The 20,725-nt window shown below is 43.6% G+C and overlaps 1 protein-coding gene across 2 annotated transcripts; it reads right to left on the bottom strand.

The window, feature by feature from the left end:
* Positions 1-1,142: 1,142 nt before the first annotated feature.
* Positions 1,143-14,426, bottom strand: pyroxd2 (pyridine nucleotide-disulphide oxidoreductase domain 2). Of its 2 annotated transcripts, none has more exons than XM_083658189.1 (16): positions 14,302-14,426; positions 13,763-13,782; positions 13,439-13,532; positions 13,174-13,247; positions 12,924-13,079; positions 11,298-11,451; positions 11,079-11,140; positions 10,802-10,899; positions 10,525-10,666; positions 8,788-8,922; positions 8,545-8,617; positions 5,570-5,723; positions 4,864-5,015; positions 3,206-3,312; positions 2,655-2,775; positions 1,143-1,776 (listed from the first exon to the last, which is right to left on the bottom strand). In XM_083658189.1, the coding sequence occupies exons 1-16, from the start codon at positions 14,414-14,416 to the stop codon at positions 1,706-1,708; spliced, it is 1,728 nt and encodes a 575-aa protein (XP_083514315.1). In that variant the 5' UTR covers positions 14,417-14,426; the 3' UTR covers positions 1,143-1,705. The 2 variants fall into 2 exon arrangements, with proteins under 2 accessions (XP_083514315.1, XP_083514316.1); XM_083658190.1 differs by having other exon boundaries at positions 13,174-13,187.
* Between the last annotated feature and the right edge of the window lie 6,299 nt (positions 14,427-20,725).

Here is a 20,725-nt window from a genome sequence, read left to right as displayed (position 1 = left end):
GGGATGACGTCACATATTATTGCATGAGAAAAGGCAGAATTCTGAGCTGTCAGAATTCTGACCCCAGAAGAGAATAAAGTCAGAATTCTGAGATTAAAGGGATAGTTCACATTTTTTAAGTCTAGCCTTATTTGCTACCAACAGTGTTGGGCAAGTTACTTTCAAAATGTAATCAGTGTTGGGGGTAACTCATTACAAAAGTAACATATTACATATATTACTTTTAGCAGTAACTCAGTAATATAACTTATTACTAATAGGATTTCTGTAATATATTATACCAGTTACTTTGTCAAGTAAAACAAGTTACAAATTGAGTTACTTTTTACCAAAGCACATATTTAAATAAAGATCCAATAATTTCCTCATCAAATTATTTTTATTTTATTTATGCAAATAACCACTATAGATGACAATAACAAAGGAAAAGGATAACATCCAGAATTTTTGGAGGGTTTACACTGACTTCAAGACAGTTGAAATTATCTTTCGGGATGGTTCCGGGGCGGCGATGTCATTCTGCTACTGCAGTTATTTTGGTGAAAGTCATGCAAAAGTAGTGTTATAAGTAATGAGTTACTCTACACAGACAGTAATATTGTAAAGTAACGTATTACTTTCAAATGAAAGTAACTAGTAATATGTAGTATATTACATTTTGAAAGTAACTTGCCCAACACTGAATGTATTATATACTATAATCGGCTGTGCTGCTCATCCCACAAGATGAACAGGCTTTCCAATGAGATCAGATACAATGCTGAGGATACAGTAACTAAGAAAAGAGAAAAAGGAACTTCTTGGATACTTAAGAGACAAATTTGAATTACGAAGTAAAGTACATGTCTACTGAAACAGAATGTACATCTTCAAGGATAGACAGGGGCACAAAACGCTCTCTGGTCTTCGTCAGGCTGTATAGGCCTGTCTGTCACGTAATAGGCAGTAATAACAACAGATTGACCAAACACAAATTTCCACACTTTTGTTGAGGGGTTGATGTAGAATATCGATTCCTCCCTGGTATCCTAATATGTCACATCCATGCCAGGAGATTACCATTGTTCATGGTTTTAACTTTCAACAGAACATCAAGTTTAAAAATGAATATGCAACACATCTGCTTAGAATTTCATCTGGATTTAATGAATTAAAAAACAGGTGTACAAAGTTCCAATATGTATCATTAAGCTATAAAGTACACAGATGAAGATTTGGCCATTCTTAGTTCATGTATACATTTAGTGTAGCTTAACATCATTGGAGTGTTACACATTTATAGGGCCACCACATTCTCAGAATGTTATTTATTTCAAACATCAAAAATGAAAATGCATATACAAGTATAATGATTTTCATTGATTTGCTGCCAAATCATTTATGACTGATATGACTGTAGTGTCACTGGTGTCACACGGGGATTTTAGCATTATTGCACCCACATCAGGGCTTCATTGATGAGCCTTTGGTATGGATGGATTACCAGGGGCCTCAAACTCAACACACAGAGATGCTGTTGTCTCTTTTCAGGCTTTATAACTGTCTCTCTCTGTCTTTCATCCCGTGCTGGCACATTATTAAATCAACCTCTAGACTCTTTGTAAATAAAATTGGTTTACATAATATGGTGGAGAGGCAGCTGGCCAGAGGGACAGCTGGAGTGATTGTTCCATAGCTTACACCAGTCAAATTCCCCACTGACGTCTCAGCTACGTTTCAGGTCAGCCATGACAGTGACGGCAGCGTTCCAGCCGGAGGAGCCCATCACACCACCACCTGACAGACCATCAAACACAAGCAGGTGAAGATCCTTCCACTCAGCCTATAGAGAGGCAAAGTGACCGCCTACTTCCTGCTTCAGCACTGTACCAGAGATTTTCATCCGCCATTTATTTTCCCATAGACATTTCGTAAAATGCTTATACAAATAGTTTCACTTGTTCAAACCAAACGGTTCAGATATATTTAGAATTGGGAGAGACCACCATAGAACATTTCACTCGGACCAATTTAAAGAAAATATTTTTTCGATGTAGTTTTTAAAGTTTTGGTCTGAGTGAAATGTTCTATGGTCTCTCCCAATTCTAAATATAGCTGAACCGTTTGGTTTGACGAAGTGAAACAATTTTTATAAGCATTTTACAAAATGTCTATTGGAAAATAAATGGCGGATGAAAATCTCTGGTACAGTGGTACCTCTCTATAGTTCAAGTATGAAAAGTAGAGCAATCATTCTACAACTACATTCACTGACTACAGAGTTAAGGCTGAACAATTTTAAAATTATATCCAATTGCAATTAGTATTGCAATTGCGATATGATTTGCGATATTAGAAGAAATGCTAATTTTGACATCATTATCCTCAATTTTCATTGTAAAAAGTATTAAAACGATACCGGCGTGATTTTTGCTGGGATCTGAACCAAACAAAGATATTCTATTAAGTCTGTTTAATGTGATGTGTAGGCCAGGACATCTCTGCAGCATGACGATATTAAAAAAAAATTAAATTTTGAGACACATTTAACCGTTAACAAATATCGCGCCTCCTGCTGTTTGAAAATTGCAGTCGGCCATATTGCCATTTCGATAGAATTGTGACGAATGGTCCAGCCCTAATACAGAGGATGTTATAAAGCAATAAAGGCAAACCTGGGTGACAGCCACTGCCACATAGATACAGCCCTTTCACTGGTGAACGGTAGTCGGAGAAAAAGGGCAAAGGTCGTGCCAGGTACAGCTGGTCCAGTGACATTGATCCATGGAAGATATTCTGTAAAGATGAGAGCGCTTGTTTAATTGAGCCTAAAGTGTTTTCTTTTCCTGGTACAATTGATTGTTTGGTTGTTTGCAGTACTGATGGAGTTCCATCGATTTGGCCTGTGAGAAAAGTAGCACGCCAGTTGTTCAATGGTATCTCATAAAGTCCTGTGCAATAAGCAGTAGCAAGACGACACAACAACCAATTGAGTCACTTTGCATAGCCGATATGAACTTTGACTCTGACTGATGGGCGGGCAGTTAAAGTGTCTGTAACCATTAACTGTCCACTTACGCAACGGATGTGTTTCCCAAAGAAGGAAGACTGCTGAGGATGCAAATGACTTCCTCATCCAGGGAAGAGGAGAGTGTTATGGTAAGCAAATCAGCTCCACATGAACCCTCAAATCTCTGCTCCTCACTACCACACGTCCAGCACGTACCCCTCCTGTGAGCCCGAAGATCCTCTCCAGGTCAGGGGGAACCAACACGTCGCGGCCCACTACGGACCTTTTGAACCCGGGGGCGTAGAGCTCCACCCAATCAAATGCTAAAGAGAGAGAGAGACAAACGTACATGTGCTTTATCATTGTAACAGGTTAATCAGTAAACGTGTCTAAAAAAAGACTAACATCAGCGTCGACTTCAAGCAGAGCTTGTGTGTAGTCTCAACGGCAGACCCATGAGAGTTCTTAGTACGCTGATTGATACACGACGTTACTGCATGCTGCAGATCTCTCTCTGGGTCTGGGATGCTTCCCCTCAGCCAGCTGGGGTCGGAAGTGAACCGTTCACTTGGCCAGTGATTGGCCACTGGCGGATTCAGTCTTCGCCAATCAGTAACGACTTTGCGATCAGTGACGCGTTATTTCGAATCCCACATAGGTTACGCAAAAACCACGCCCTGTGCCCGCCTACGCAGCAGTCAAGCGCCGGGATTGGCCAGGAGCTCATGCTCATGTTGGGCTCTCTGTTACAGGGACACATTCCTGTGAGAAGCAACAACACCAAGCGAGGCTGTAATGAGGATATTGAAAGACAAAATCCTACATCGCACCAAAGCATACAATGTATTTTAATGTTATTTGACTTTCTGACCACCCGCCTCAGTGCTTATTATGAGGCCAGAATAACAGATGCTGCTGGCCATTGGGAAGGCTAACCCTTTACTTTTGGTTTTATTTATTGTGTATGATTCAACTTTTTATCTATGATTTTATATTATTGCATGTTTTTGTAGATTGTTGGGACTTCACTGGCCTGGAACAAACGGCTGGCCTGGGAGGGGGGGGGGGGGGGGGGCTAGGCATATGTGCTGTAGCCTATTGTATTTTTAATTTTTTATATTTTTCATTTGCAGGTTAAACTGTCAGCTGAGCTCTGTTATTGAAGCTTTGGCTAAAGGCCTGAATTTTACAATGATGTTTTGAAATAAATGCTTAAAAATCGATTGTGTGTTAAAAGCTTGTGTTTTCATTGCCGTTATTACAGTAATTTATTTTCAATGTCCGCTATCAAGAGCAATTTGGTTAATAAAATCGCTGGGCTGGGCACAGTGTTTGTGGTGTGTGGGAAATGTTTGTTTGAAAAGCTTGTGTGTTACGTTTTAATTTGCGTTAATACAATAATTAATTTCAATGTCCGCTATCAAGAGCAATTCAGTTGGTTCATGGCTGCGTGCCGTGCAGTGGCTGTGGTGTGGGAGATTCCAGCTGTCAAAAGAAGAAGACAAAAGACTTGCTCCTGGCCAATCCCGGCGCTTGACTGCTGTGTAGGCGGGCACAGGGCGTGGTTTTTGCGTAACCTATGTGGGATTCGAAATAACGCATCAGTGACGGCATGGGAGGCGCAGCCCATATTTCAAACCGCTCTCTCATTGGTGCTACGACCTGTCACTCATTCAATTTCACCCCCCTAGACGCGCCCTCAAACCCCAGCAGTGGCTGTGAAGTGGCACAGACTCACTTATGTAGTATTCCGAGCGCAGCGATTCAACGTGATATTTGAGTCTGGCGGAGAGACTAGGATGTGTGTGGCTGAGCAACACGCATTAGCAAGCCTTTGTCCTATGGAGAGTTCGGGACCATTTTGTGATTCTAACCGAGGTCAGCGAAGGCCTCTCGGTCCTGGTCGGTCCACTCCTTGCCCTCTATATGGTAGGGGGTGAACTGGGTGAACAGTGACACCACATGGCACCCAGGGGGCGCCAGAGTGGGATCCAATACAGAGGGGATGGTCATCTCCAGCATGGGCCTACAGGAAAGAAGAACATGATGTGGGATGATGGCCGTGAGGAGTGTGTGTGTGTGTGTGTGTGTGTGGGGGGGGAGAGGTAACAGTGGGGGGGGGGGGGTAACAGCTCCTATAGAGAGGCAAAGTGACCGCCTACTTCCTGCTTCAGCACTGTACCAGAGATTTTCATCCGCCATTTATTTTCCCATAGACATTTCGTAAAATGCTTATAAAAATAGTTTTACTTTGTCAAACCAAACGGTTCAGCTATATTTAGAATCGGGAGACCATAGAACATTTCACTCAGACCAAAACTTAAAAAAACTACATCGAACAAATATTTTCTTTAAATCCGCAATTTTTGTTATGTTTTGGTCCGAGTGGAATGTTCTATGGTCTCTCCCGATTCTAAATATACCTGAACCGTTTGGTTTGAACAAGTAAAACTATTTTTATAAGCATTTTACGAAATGTCTATGGGAAAACAAATATTGGATGAAAATCTCTGGTGCAGTGCTGAAGCAGGAAGTAGGCGGTCACTTTGCCTCTCAATACCAGTGTGTAGGTGTGTGTACCTTGCTGACGGACGTCCATTCATGGCGTCTTTGTACGCCGTCTCCAGTAGCTCCACACTCTCACAGTTGAGGTGGATGGAGCACTGGTGGTGGGGGCCCGGCTTGCCGTCTGGGGTGGGACACGCTAGGAAGTTAGGCAGCTTGTCCACCGCCACTGTTAGAGACGTGTTTACAATGAGAAAGCATACATGGAGTCAGTGTTTGTGCTCGGATTATGTACCACTCATTTAGATTATTATAGTTATTATAAGTCAGTCACTTTATTGTCACTGTAACAAGTACAATGACAATACTAGAGCAAAGAGGATTCCCCACGCACAGCCAGTGTGATCAGGTGCTGGTCGGTTGCAGGAACATAAAGAAGAAAATGAAGAAAATAACCACCGCACACTGAAATGACTTACTGAGATTTATTCAGTGGACAACGCGTTTCAATGACGTTTGTTGCAGACTCCTAGATGCCGGCAACAAAACCCCCAATACACCCAAAATACATGACAAGACACAAAACAGTGAAAAACACAGCCCCACTACTCGCACAAAACAAAACAAATAAACAGCCCAGTCCATATTTGCAGTCCATTCTATATTGCATTCTATACTTCCATAGTTAATTGTTGTTGCACAGTTCAGTTATAGTCCACATTGTAGCCTACAGTTTATTCCATATTGCATGGTCCATACTGCAGTTCATATCCCTGCACAGTCCATATTGCACGGTTCAGTTTACATTGCCCAGTTCCATTATTATTGCACAGTCCTGTTGTAGTTCTATTTGCACTGTTCAGTGCAAAACGCCTCCACTCTGGAATGGTTTCTTCTTCTGCTTTTTCCCCTTCCCTCATGTGTGCTGATCGTCACAGAGCTGGGTGAGCAGCACCAACTGGAGCCGTATATATTACGATCCCATTTACGAGTCACGTTTCCGAGCAAAGACGAGTTTTGTGTATAAACGGCGCAATAGCGCAGCCTGGTGGAGAGATCTGCAACCGAGTGCACTTTTCTCGTTATTTATGTATTTATTTGGCATGGCAAAGTGCCAAATGTAGTGGTTCAGTTTCAGTTTACCAGCTCCGATTCCAATTAGGATAGTTATCAAAGCATGCACCAAAAAATATGGCGTGTTTTAACGGTATGCAATTCCATTAGCTTGGGATTAAAAAAGCAAAAAAGTTTGGACTATTAAAAATTAATTAAAAAACTAAACAAAACGATGCTCAATCGGGAGGAAGCAGTCCCTGACTAATAAAGTCTTCCCTCGCAGGCTTTCTTCCAATTAGCGAGCAGGAAGCTATGAAGGGCGACGCAGAGAAGTGAAGAAACTTTAACAAGTTACTGTAACTGCTAAGTAACAGAGAAGTGTGCTTTCTACAGTTTTGTCATATTAAAAACCTTGAAATGTGTGTTTTCAGCCTACAGGCCGTGGCTACGCTTTATGTGCTGGTTAAAAGGAAAATACCACCCTCAGATACGTTGACACTGTTCTAGATCATCAACCTGTGCATTCCAGTTCTTTTATGAGAAAGAAGGGAGGAGAAAGAGAAAGAAGTCATTGCTTTTTTTTTGTCCTTTTGAGGGACCGACACCAAAACCTGATGTTTATGTTTCAGATAGTTTTGTCCTATTAAACTCCATCGTAGCTACAATGGAAATATCTTGACACCACATCATCTGTGTTTAGCCAGCTACCCACAGGAATAGAACAAATACCTCAAAGCAACAAACTGGTTGCTTTATAAAAGTGTACGTGTGTTTTAGGTTTTGTTAGAGAATGAAATTCCACAGCCAAAAGGTAAACGGTGAACCACTTGAAGGAAACCAGTTGAAATGAAATGATGGAGCATGATGTATTTAACACAGGTCATCTAAATATGAAGTCTGTCTGTGTCATAACTATATGTAACTCAAATGGAAATGTATATGAATATATTAATAACTAGTGATCGTCCAAATAAAGGCTAATGTGATGTAAATTTTCTCTATCAGAAACTATGCTAGATGAGACAATGAGCTTAAAGGAACAGCTCGCCCTAAAATCCAAAATACATATTTTTCCTCTCACCTGTAGTGCTATTTATCCATCTATATTGTTTTGTGTTAGTTGCCTGAGTTTTGGAGATATCGGTCGCAGAGTTTCTGCCTTCTCTTCAATACAATGGGACTGGATGGCACTCGGCTTGTGGTGCACAAAGTGCCAAAGAAATATATTTAATAAACTCAACAGCAATGTCTCTTTCCAGACATCATGACCCCGTTACTCAAGATAATCCACATACCTTGTTATGAGCAGTTTCATGGAGGAACTATTTTCTTTTGACCGAACTACACCCGCTAGCTGCTAGCTAGTTCCTACATGAGACTGCAAAAGAAAATAGTTCCTACATGAAACTGCTCACAACAAAGTCTGTGCATTATTCTGAGTAACCGGGTCATGATTTCTGGAAAGAGACAATGCTGTTGAGTTTTTCAAATGTATTTTTTGGGTGCTTCGAGCACCACAAGCCGAGTGCCATCCAGTTCCATTGTATTCAAGAGAAGGCAGAAATCTATGCGGGCGATATCTCCAAAACTCACGCAACTATCCCAAAACGATATAGATGGATCGATACAGGTGAGAGGAAAAATATGTATTTTGGATTTTAGGGTGAGCTGTCCCTTTAACAGCTTATTTTAAATGCTGATTCTTTCAAGTAACATTGAATATCGTGGTACTGAAAAGTATTGTTCAACTTTTTAAGAAAAAGAATGCATCTCACTAGGTCAACTAACAGCTAACTAACAGCAGTTATTCGGCCAATCAGAACTTCTGGAGGCCTTTTGATCGTGACTTCCCGTAGGTTTAACAGTCAAAACCTGACAGTTGAATGGTATAGAGACAGTAGAACGGAACAGAACAGAACAGAACAGAACAGAACAGAACAGAACGAGTAAATTATGTCATAGGGAAGTGAAAAATGAATTGGGAATTGGTGTACCGTTGATCTTGGTGACAGGAGAGGTGTAATCTATCTGATCTACAGCTTTGAGGAACTCTGGAGATAGGGAACCCTGCAATCAATCAGAATCAGAATCAGAATCAGAGTCAGCTTTATTGGCCAAGTATGTATACATACAACGAATTGAACTCATCTAAAAAAAAAACATGGAGTCAGAGAATAAATCATACAGTAGTACTGTCTGTCATGGTGTTTCCATGTGGTGTTTTACCACTTTGTTACCTGTGGAGTGAGCTTCTTGAAGGTGACGTAAGGGGTAGCATTGGACAGAACCACTTTGCTGTGGATCTCTGTCCCGTCCTTCAGTACCACTCCCTTGGCGGCACCATCCGAGCCAACCAGGACCTGCTCCACGTCCTGCCAAAGGACACACACTGTACACACACAGACCAAAGTACACCCAAGTCTAGTCCCAACTCAAGTAGTCTAGTCCCAAGTAGTCCCAAGTCTAAAAGTCAATGGACATTTTCTATGGGGATTTCGGTTAAATGCATGAAATAAGGTATGTGCTTAACAACAGTTTTGGAAACGGCGAACTTCATGTTCAGCAAGATATTCTTGAGAAATGAGGACCACTTTTATGACTTTTCAAGCGTTTTCTGAAAGTCGCGATAAAAAAACCCCATTTACGCTCCGAAAATCAAAAAAGAAATTTGTGAAGAAAAAAATCATTTGTGAAGATTATCTTGCTGAACACAAATGTCGCTATTTCATACATTTTCAAGGTCAAGGTCAACTTTATTGTCAATTCTGCTATACATGCACGACATACAGAGGGTTGAAATTTAGTGTCTCTCACATCCACGGTGCAGTAAAAAATATACAAACACACACGCAATATAAAAGATATAAATCTAAAAGTACGTATAAATATAAAATACCTATAAATCTAAAAATACATATAAGTAAATAAAAGTAAGTAAAAAAAAAAAGTGGCTGATGCCGATAGTGCATGTGGGGGAAGGGGAGGGAGGGACGGGAGCTAGCGATTTTGGGGGGGGGGGGGGGGGTAGTTGTGTCATAGTCCAGAGTAGAGCCAGAGGGTGGAGCAGCAACCAGGATAAATAAATTAAAAATGAGCACTAATGGGGGATAAAAATTGAAAAAAAAAAAAAAAAAAAAAAAGAATATCGGCCGATATTATCGGTATCGGGTTTTTTTTACTCCCTAATATCGGTATCGGCATCGGCCTCAAAAATCCAGCATCGGTCGGCCTCTAGTCCAGAGTCTGTGGGGGCAGAGAAGGAAGGGGGGGCTGGAAGATAATTCAGCTTCCTGACAGCCTGGTGGATGAAGCTGTCCCCCTGTCTGCTGGTCCCTGCCCGAAGGCTCCTCATTCTCCTCCCGGACGGCAGGAGACTGAAGGAGCAGTGTGAGGGGTGGGTGGGGTCGCCTGCAGCGCAGAGTGCTTTGTGGACCAGGCGTGTCTCATAAATGTCCTGGAGAGAGGGGGGGGGGGGGGGCACCAATCACCCTCTCAGCTGCTCTAACTATGCGCTGCAGGGTCTTCCGGCAGGACGCAGTGCAGCCTCCGTACCACACAGGTATGCAGCTGGTCAGGATGCTCTCAGTGGTGCCACGGGAGAAGGAGTGCATGATGGGGACTGGGGCTTTGGCTCTTTTTGTTAACCACCAACCTTCTTTCAAGGATTTAACCAAAATCTCAATACAAAAATCCCATTCACTTTTAGACAAAGGAACCAGAAGTGCGAACATCCAGGGAATCCTGCTAACAGTCAGACAGACAGACAGAAGCAACCTGGAGACAAGGTTAGGTTGAAGCCTGTGGTAATCACTGAAGTCATCTGCAGTGGACTTTGGATGGAGTGATAAAAACCTGCCTACTCGGCAGCACTCCATGGCACACGGGTTATCTTATCCACTTCTAAGGAACGTAGCAAAAATGGTGAATTGCATCAATTCAAATAGCAAGCGTCCACAGGTGGATCAGAACCCTACCTTTTCAGTGAAGATGTCAGCACCGTAGGAGCGGGCGGAGCTAGCGATAGCATTAGACACGCCTCCCATGCCTCCCTCCACATAGCCCCAGGCTCCCTTCTCCTTCTCCAGCTCCCCCATCACATGATGCAGGAGCACATACCTTCAGGGCAAGAGACCAGGAAATGCTTCATCACATTTATTCTGTGTGGTTATATAATGTTCTGTGTTAATCAAATATGTGCGTGTGTGTGTGTGTGTGTGTGTGTGTGTGTGCGTGCGTGCGTGCGCATCTCACCCACTACCAGGATTACTGGGACTGGTCATAGCCCCTATCACAGCATCAGTAGCCAGCGTTGCTCTCAGCGGCTCGGACTCAAACCACCGATTGAGAATCTAAAGGCACAGAACAGTCAGTTAGCCCTGAGGCACGGAACAGTGGGTTAGCCCTGAGGCTCAGAACAGTCGGTTAGCCCTGAGGCACGGAACAGTGGGTTAGCCCTGAGGCTCAGAACAGTCAGTTAGCCCTGATGGAGTGGCAAGTCATGCTGAGCCATGTGTCAGTCAGAACAAACCTTCATTATCGGTGCAGTTATAATCTCATAGAAGTCTGGAATGTTCCTGCCCAGTTTCAGACCTGTCGACACAAATAACATTTCTCATCATCGTCTACTATCCCGTTACTACGGGATTCAAAATGCGGTTTATCCTTGTACGTGAGCGTTTTGTAAATCATTTGCTTGATAGCCAGTACATCAAAATGTATTTTCAAATACGCGCGCGCGCACACACACCACATCTGACAATAGGCATGAGTGTTTTGGCCGCAGTCAGCCTCTTCCTCAGCGATCCTGCAGTGACACCTGGGATGTCTACAGGTGGGGCATCCAGGAGAGGCTGGATGGCCCCCGCCAGCTTCTCCAGGTGTGCAACGAACTCTGGAAACGCCTGGGTGCACGTGGAGATAAGGGCATGGGGGCGGGGATAAGGGCATGGGGGCGGGGAGTTGTGTGAGAAAAGGGGCGGGGTAAGGCACTGGTTGGAAGCAAAGGTCAAGCAGTACTTTTTCAGTTCATACTGGTATGACAGGAGTTTAAAGGCACACAATGGCGTGTGAAATCAGCATCAAGGTCAATAAAAGTGAATATTCTGTGTCTGTACTAGGGGTGTCCAAAGAAAATTATTCACAACTCCCAAGAATCGATTATTTGTGTGTGTGTGTGTGTGTGTTAGGGATGTCATGATACTAGAATTTCTACTTCAATACCGATAGTCCGATACCCAGGATAATATTGATACTCGATACCATTTTCGATACCACACGGCAAGATGACAACAACAAATCAAGAGGCATAAAAAATAAACAAAGACAGATGGACGGACAGATGCACACTTCTCCATAATCTAGGCCCAATAAAATTTACACAGCAGATTACACCTGCTCTAGTCATCAGCCTATCATAACACAGCAGATTACACCTGATCTAGTTATCAGCCTATCAGAACACAGCAGATTACCCCTGCTCTAGTCATCAGCCTATCATAACACAGCAGATTACACCTGATCTAGTTATCAGCCTATCAGAACACAACAGATTACACCTGCTCTAGTCATCAGCCTATCATAACACAGCAGATTACCCCTGCTCTAGTCATCAGCCTATCAGAACACAACAGATTACCCCTGCTCTAGTCATCAGCCTATCATAACACAGCAGATTACACCTGCTCTAGTCATCAGCCTATCATAACACAGCAGATTACCCCTGCTCTAGTCATCAGCCTATCATAACACAGCAGATTACACCTGCTCTAGTCATCAGCCTATCATAACACAGCAGATTACCCCTGCTCTAGTCATCAGCCTATCAGAATACTTTGAACTCATTGAAGCAAAAGATACCCACCAAATGACCAGGAGGGAGAAATCAGTGGTATGAGAAAGCACTGCTGATATTGATACAGTTGCAAATGAGTATTGTATCCATTTTAAATTCTTAGTATTGATACTTATCGATACCTGTTGCAAATGAGTATTGTATCCATTTCAAATTTTTAGTATTGACTTTTATCAATACTATCGATACTTTTGACAACCCTAGTGTGTGTGTGTGTGTGTGTGTTAACTTATTTTTCTTGAAGTCACTGCCAGTTTAGCATGAATACATGTTGCCTTGTGTCTTAGCTTTGCCTTTGTGTATACATCATCTTATACACTTTATTCTGCTTCCATGCCATAATTTGCTGCAGCGCTTTTCTTACAGACGTAGATCCTGAAATCCCCCTATCTACTGAATCAAGAATCGATTTTGAATTGAAAATTGATTTCAAATCAAATCGTGACCGCAGCAATTGAAATTGAATGGTGACATACCCAAAGATTCACACCCCTAAATCTATTTAGATAATGCCCAAAATACCTTGGCATCCTTCTGTGAGAACTTTCCTATCTCCCGCAGGTTCATGGCCAGATCTGCGCCCAGGGTGAGAGACCTTGGTGGGGCACCGCTCACCCCCTCCTCCAGCATGGGCGTGAAGGCATGGGGGTCCCTCATGTACACCTTCAGCCCATGTTTCTGAAGACGTACATAAAAGCACAGGGTAGACACTGAGCCTTCTATCTGTCCATTAGTTTAATTCAGAATTTGTGTGTGTTTTTACTGTTTTTACCTTGAGCTCCAAGTCTGCCGATATGTGGGGTCTTAACAAACTGAGTAAATAGGAACATCTGGAGAAGTGGAAACCTGCATAAATCAAACAGGATGTTTTCACTTTCACGTTACACAGAGAAATGACACAATGTGCGTTTACCCAAACTACACACCGACCTGTTGTTTGTTCATTCCTTCACTCATTCCCTGAGCACCTGTTTGCAGTCTAGGTAGGCCTATATTCAAACTCCACCATCAGGACCGTGTTTGAGGCTATACTGTACCTGGGATGATCTCCTCCGAAACAGCTGCTCCTCCCAGGACATGTCTGCGCTCCAGGACCGCTGTCTTCACTCCCCCCCTCTGAAGATAGGCAGCCTGGGCGCACACGTGTGTACACACACACACACACACACACACACACACACACACACACACACACACACACACACACACACACACACACACACACACACACACACACACACACACACACACACACACACACACACACACACACACACACACACACACACACACCCCAATGATCTCTGTGGCTAATCTAGGTCAACACATGTGTGTGTTAGGCTGCAAATGCATGAACTCACCGCCACCAGTCCATTGTGACCTGCAATGAAATATATTCAGTCAGATCATGTTTCAAGAAAACTTTGAACATCCTGCAGAAATATGTTTAAATAAATCCTACCACTCCAGTTCACTGAGCCTGTTGTGTTCAAATGTATAGCCTACTCTTGATTTTTTAGGGAAAGAAGACTTGAAAGCCCCCCCCCCCCCACACACACACACACACACACACACACACACATGCAAGAACATGACAAGCCCAATGTGCAAGCTATTGTGCAGTCTCTTTTACAGGCAAATTGAATGAGTCCAAAGTTTAACAATAGCCTACTGTCTGCAGCCTGCATGCCATTGAAAATACAGGACCTAAACCGTTTATTCTCCCTTCCTACAAAGGCGGAAACTGCTTGTAAAAATGCGGTAAATCGCTGATCAAGTTTGCAAACTCCCTCTAAACTGCAACGTAGTACTATCAACAACATTACAAGAATGTGGCGCGCGTGTTTCTGCTCTCAGTAGCCTATGGAACTTGGAAGAGTCTCCTCCAAAACTCTCCTACCTCCTCCGATCACCAGCGCGTCGTACTGGGCTGTGGCAGCGGAGTGGCTGCTGCTGGCTCTGGTCACAGCTGTCACTGCCCCGCGGCCGCGCTGCGTCCACACCGCTGCGGCCATGGCCAAAGTGTTGTTGACGCACAGAGAAGGGTCTAGCCAGAGCCAGTACAGAGCACGCCCCCCGACGCCCTACAGAACACGCCCCCTACGTACGGAGCACGCCCATAAGCGAGAAATGCAGAATTAAAAAATAATAAACATAACCGTTTAAATTTAAATGTGACAATGGTAACGTTATAATATATATTTTTACTTAACATCCAAACTGAACCTGTTACCCGATGAGGACTTTGAACTGCTGGATGTCTGGAAAGCCCTTTGCCACTAGAGGGCAGTCTGAGCCAAGACAAACCACTTGCTCCATATAATATATATATACACACACACACATTTGCAGAAACCGGTAAACACCATTCTTAAAATGAATGATTGATAGTCCCTGGAGTGCACATAGAAAACATTGAGGCGATTTATGTGAAAATTATCAGATTAATATGTTTTAGTTATGATTGATAATAAAAAAAATTACCCAAAATAAATTGATTACAGTATAAATACATCAATATATAAAATAAAAATGATATAAAATGATAAAAAAAATCGAAACTGAGATACCTGTTTTTGCAAATTAATATACCGTGTGTATATAGCCTATATATATACTGCCCAAAATGCATCATAAGTACATTGTAATAACATCATAACTACATCATACATGTTGTATTTTAAATTGTTGTTTGAGGCCATCAATGTTATATGTAGCACTCAAAAGATTTGTTTTCATCTCTTGAGCTAATTTCTCATACTAGGCATCGTGTGCAACGTGCGCTCGATTCCTGTCCTGTCACATGTCATAGACATTAATTTGTGACATCATCAGTGACATCACATTCGCTCGAGTGACCATCACTGATGACATGAAAACTCATGTGTTTTGGATGGGAATCTATAAGTGTGTACCGTTCAGTTCAAGGTGTCATTAGCTGTCTTTGTCAATGACTCTGTCCATACAGATTTAACAACGATCTCATTTAGATTTTTCCTTGAAACGAGTGAAGAAATCTATTGGGGTTGGACTTTGTTTCCAATCATTTCTTTTAAAAGAATTTGAAATAGTGGGACACTGAATCTGCATTGGAAATAATGGAATTATCTCACCCCACCGGCACAATTTGTCACTTGGGTTAAGAACAAAGATACGAATTGAAGCCTGAAGTATGACACTGAATAACTGGATAGTGCTCTGATACTGCCATGTTTCACATTTCCATCTCTCTAGCTTCATAATGTGAGCCTGGCCATGGAGCTCAACGACACAGACCTGCATGTGTCCACTGTTGACCCACAAGGTGAGTAAGGAAGAATAGAATAGATTCATTATGAACATGCTAGAATATATATATATATATATATAGTATAAAATAGTTTTTAACCTTTTATTTATTCAGGGGAGTCTCACAGAGTGAGTTTTTCAGGAGTGCCTTGTTCACATTCACACATGTTCATAACTGGAAGCTGGCCAGTACAACCACAGTCTGATCTACTGGCCACTGATCAGCTCCACTGGAGCACTGCCCACTACTGTATTGTGTAAGTTGAGAAATAGAGACAGACACTTATTTACAAGTTGAAGAGCTAAGTAACTCGTTTATTTCAACAGCACCAGCAAAACATGTTGCAGAGCAAAACATATATATACTTTTTTCATGAACATGACCAAATGAATAAATAAAAACATACCATAAATCAAATGTTTTGCAAAAATCAGGCATGCAAAGTAATAGAGTAAAAAAGGTAAAACACGAAGACACAAAACAACTCAAATCTTAAGTGTCCTATTTTGCAAAACAAACAAGTTTGCATCCACGAACAATAAATTAACATGTCACAGTGCAAAAACATTACTTTTGTTTCATGAACGTGACCAAAATGAACAAACAAAAACACATGACCATAAATAAAATGTATTGCAACAATAAGATCAGATGAAAATGAACTTGGACATATACAGTACACACACACTCACAATGAAATACTGTAAGTACAGTCTGCAATCTACAAACTGTTTATGCATTGGAATGTGTGGCCTCCACAAAGGCTTGAAGTCTTAAGTTAGGAGGGAAAAGATAGAACAAGCTAACAAAATAGAACCTGGACATCTTGTTCTGTATACTGTGTATACTATACAGAATACTAGCCAATAGAACCTGAACATCTTTTTCTGTATAATATACTACAGTATACTATACTGTGTATACTATACAGAATACTAGCCTGTATGTAATGTAACAGTCATGTTGTACATTGTGGCAGGAGCAGCATGACATAAGGACCTGTGACCATTTTGGTTTAAAACTGGACAATGAAATGAGGGAGACCAATTTGAGACAAGTCTGCAGGTCATCCAAGACCAAGGAGCAAAATAAAATAACTCCTTTTCCCAGCATCAGTCCACACAGGTGGCATTTTAAAATGTAACCAACTGTTGGATCTGAGGTTGTACGAGTTATTAACGGATACAAACTTAAGAGCATAAATACAAAGCCAGCCTGCCCAAAATGGCCTTATACATTAAAATATACCAATGCTGCATCGTGCACATAGCAAGGGAGGAGCATCTGACCAGACTGTAATGTACAGTGTGCAATGATGAGTCCTGAAGCCTGAGTTAGACATACATCTCAAAGCAGCATGATAGAGTGGGTCAAGCTAGGCCAAGGAGGTGGGGACATGCAAATCTGTAAATAGTATTAAGATTTCTGTCCAGCCAGAAGCCTATGTATTTATATGTATCAACAAACTCAATGGAGACACCTTCAAGTGTATTGATTAGAAGCGAGGGGGCCACAGTGTTACTTTGAGCAAACAACATACTGTAGCCTTAGTTTAGCTTTGAGCTAAAGAGAGCATGCTGCAAACAGGTCCAATCAGATTGGAGGTTGGTAACCGCAGCCTCAAAAGGAAGGAGCAGACGAATACAGGACCATGTCGTCCACGTACATATGATACACAGAATATGTCATAACATCACAAATTCCATTTATATATAACAAAAACAATAGATCTGAATCCAGAATGCATAAGATTGAGTATATTGTGGGAGTCTTTGTTTACGTTGGTCTGACACGCAGGACTCCAGAATCTTCACTACAGCAGAGAGATTAGAAATCTGCCTATTTAGTTCTGTAGTCGCCACACTTCAAAAGAGGCGTGACAAAGGTTTGTTGGACATGTCAGCTGTTGAAATATTGACCTCGCCTGTGATTGGCCGACTTGTATAACGGCTTGTAATTTGATTGGCTCTGACAGAGGTGGCCCGGTGCCTCAAGACCGACACCGGCACAGCAGTGGCGGTTAAGGTCTTGAGGCAAGGCGCTGAAGCCATGGAGGACTACAACGCAGAGGAGGACTACAACGCAGAGGTAGTTCAGAGATTTCTCATCTTCTCTCCCCATGCTGCAGACCATTGGCACCTTGGATGGAGAGCTGTACCACCTGGTCATGTGCCATGAGTGTTTCATTGACAGAGGTCACCCCTGTCTCGTCAGCATGAGCCTGTATGATGTACTGGAAGAGACAAGAGTGGCAGCCCCTCACTCTCTTCCAGATCAGGCCCATCGTGGTACAGCTCCTCCAGGCTCTGGCAGAGCTAAAGTCAATTGGGCTGATCCACGGAGACCTGAAACCAGATGCCCACTGCTGAGGCCTGGGTCTGACCTGGTAGCCGGCTGATGCCCAGTGCTGAGGTGTGGCAGATGGCTGGTGCTCAGTGCTGAGGCCTAGGAGCCTGGCCTGGTAGATGGGCTGGTGCTCAGAGCTGAGGCCTGGGCCTGGCCTGGCAGATGGTTGGTGCTCAGAGCTGAGGCCTGGTAGATGGTTGGTGCTCAGAGCTGAGGCCTGGACCTGGCCTGGTATATTGGCCTCAGCTGGGAAGAGGACTGCAGGTCTTCTCACTCGTCCCTCGATTGGTGATGGTAGCTTGGCACATGTAGACAGATGATTTTGCCTAAACACAAAGAAGGTATTAACAAAGGATTCAGACAAACGGCAAGAGAAACAACTTTCACTATCAAAGTAATGTAATCAAATAAATACTCATGAAATACAAGGAAATAACTATAACAAAACTGACACTTACTTCAAATAATGCACAAAAGCAGCCTCCTCCACTGTAGTCCAGGGTACATGAGCTTCACCTAATCACCGGTCCTTTATTGAGCCCAGGTGCGGCTGGCAGAGGCCCAATCAGAGCCCCAGGTGTTGCTGGTTAGGTGAGGTTGTCAGAGGAGGACTGAGCTGGTTAGGTGAGGTTGTCAGTCAGAGGAGGACTGAGCTGGTTAGGTGAGGTTGTCAGAGGAGGACTGAGCTGGTGGGGGGATTTTGTACAGCCGCCCCTCAAATATGGTATCATATTTGACAAAGAAACTTAAACCTAGGTCAGGGTTCGGGAAATCCAGAGTCACCTGTAGGGGGGAGGGGCCGAGGAATGGGCGCCATGGGAGGTAGATGGAGGTGCAGGGGGCACCGGGACTGGAGGTGCGAGGGGCACCTGCAGCGGAGGAGGCGGTGCAGGGAGCACCTGGAGCTGAGGAGGTGCAGGGTGCACCTGGAGCTGAGGAGGTGCGGGCAGCACCTGGAGCTGAGGAGGTGCAGGGTGCACCTGGAGCTGAGGAGGTGCGGGCAGCACCTGGAGCTGAGGAGGTGCAGGGTGCACCTGGAGCTGAGGAGGTGCGGGCAGCACCTGGAGCTGAGGAGGTGCAGGGTGCACCTGGAGCTGAGGAGGTGCGGGCAGCACCTGGAGCTGAGGAGGTGCGGGCAGCACCTGGAGCTGAGGAGGTGCGGGCAGTACCTGGAGCTGAGGAGGTGCAGCCTCAGCTCAGTCATCATCCTGGGGAAGGCAACACAGCAGGGCCCTCACCCTGGAGACAACTCGCCGCCACTTCTTAACACATTGAGTGCCAAGGACGTCTGTGGACGTCCTAAAAAAAAGTAACGAGGAGTGCCAAGGACGTCTGTGGACGTCCTAAAATCATAATTCATATTATTCCATAATTCTGCTGTTTAAGGTCGTACCTAGCCAGTGAGCATGAATCCCTTCAAGGGATCACACGGCGCCACCTTAAACATCGTCACAGGAGCTGCTCCACCCACCTCAGATCCTTTACTTTGTACAGGAGACAGCGGAGAAAGCCGTGATCAAAGTGGAAACCGATGCATACTTCAGCCAGAGCCGTATAGATTGCTCTGTCTGCAGCGGAGCGGACAGTTTGCTCGGCTGCATCCGTGCCCACAACTGAGCTCTTCTGCTTATATCTATCTTCTATCTATCTGTTTCTCCAAATGATTCCCTGCCAGAAAGCCAGCACCCGAAGCCGAACGGCCAAGCCCTTTTCGTTCAGTCGCGTTTGGCACTTCCTTGTTGCGCGCTGGGATCTGTCCGGGGCAAAAACGAGTCTGTACTCTGTGCGTGTGGGGAGGAGCCCGCAGCTCGGGGGTGGAGGGGGGGGTGGGGGGAGCAGGCTGCACAGAAACCACACTACGCCACCACATCAGAAAACACCAGCCAGAGTCAGTGAATGTGCTCGAAATTAGAGTGCAAAAAGTATTCATAAAAGTCACTATATCTTGAAAAGTAAAAAAAAACGGCAGAAAACCCTTGAAAGTGCACTTCTTACAGAGGCTGTCATTTCATAATGGAACTGTCTAGAAACAAAATTTCTTCTTTGGAAGAAGCAGGAGTGTTCAATGTTTCAGTAGAGTCCAGCCCTCTCAATATAGCTCTAATAGAAGAAATTCTATAGCTGTTTTCAACTGAATGGAAGTGAATCTGGCACAGGCTCCAGACAATTTTACTGAAGCGCTGTGGCACTCAATGTGTTAAAAGGTCTGAACCCTGCAAGAAAAGCAATATGAAGTTTAGTCAAACGAGCACCCTTCTCAACATTAGGAAATATCATTTGAAGCAGAAACAACACCTCTGAACATTTGGCCTTGAATCTTACTTTTTTTCTTGACCTCAGTGATGGGGTCAGCGGTCAATGCCTCCACAGCTGTCTCAGTGGAAGAGGAAGGCCCGTCAGCTGGGACAGTGCTGGTGTCACCCAGGACAGTGACATCAGCACTGTAATGTTCCCTGCAAGAAGTATGACAATCAATCAAACAATCAATACATCAATTGATCATCCTTCACTCCATCCCTCAAACACCTGTCTAACCACTGTCTGTTAACAGTGTTCACACACACACACACACACACACACACACACACACACACACACACACACACACACACACACACACACACACACACACACACACACACACACACACACACAAAGAGCTGGTGGCGTCCTCCGGGTGCCTCATGGT

Source organism: Poromitra crassiceps (assembly GCF_964638095.1).
Source record: "Poromitra crassiceps genome assembly, chromosome: 22".
Lineage (NCBI taxonomy): Eukaryota > Metazoa > Chordata > Actinopteri > Beryciformes > Melamphaidae > Poromitra > Poromitra crassiceps.
This window is presented reverse-complemented; position numbering and strand designations above follow the sequence as displayed.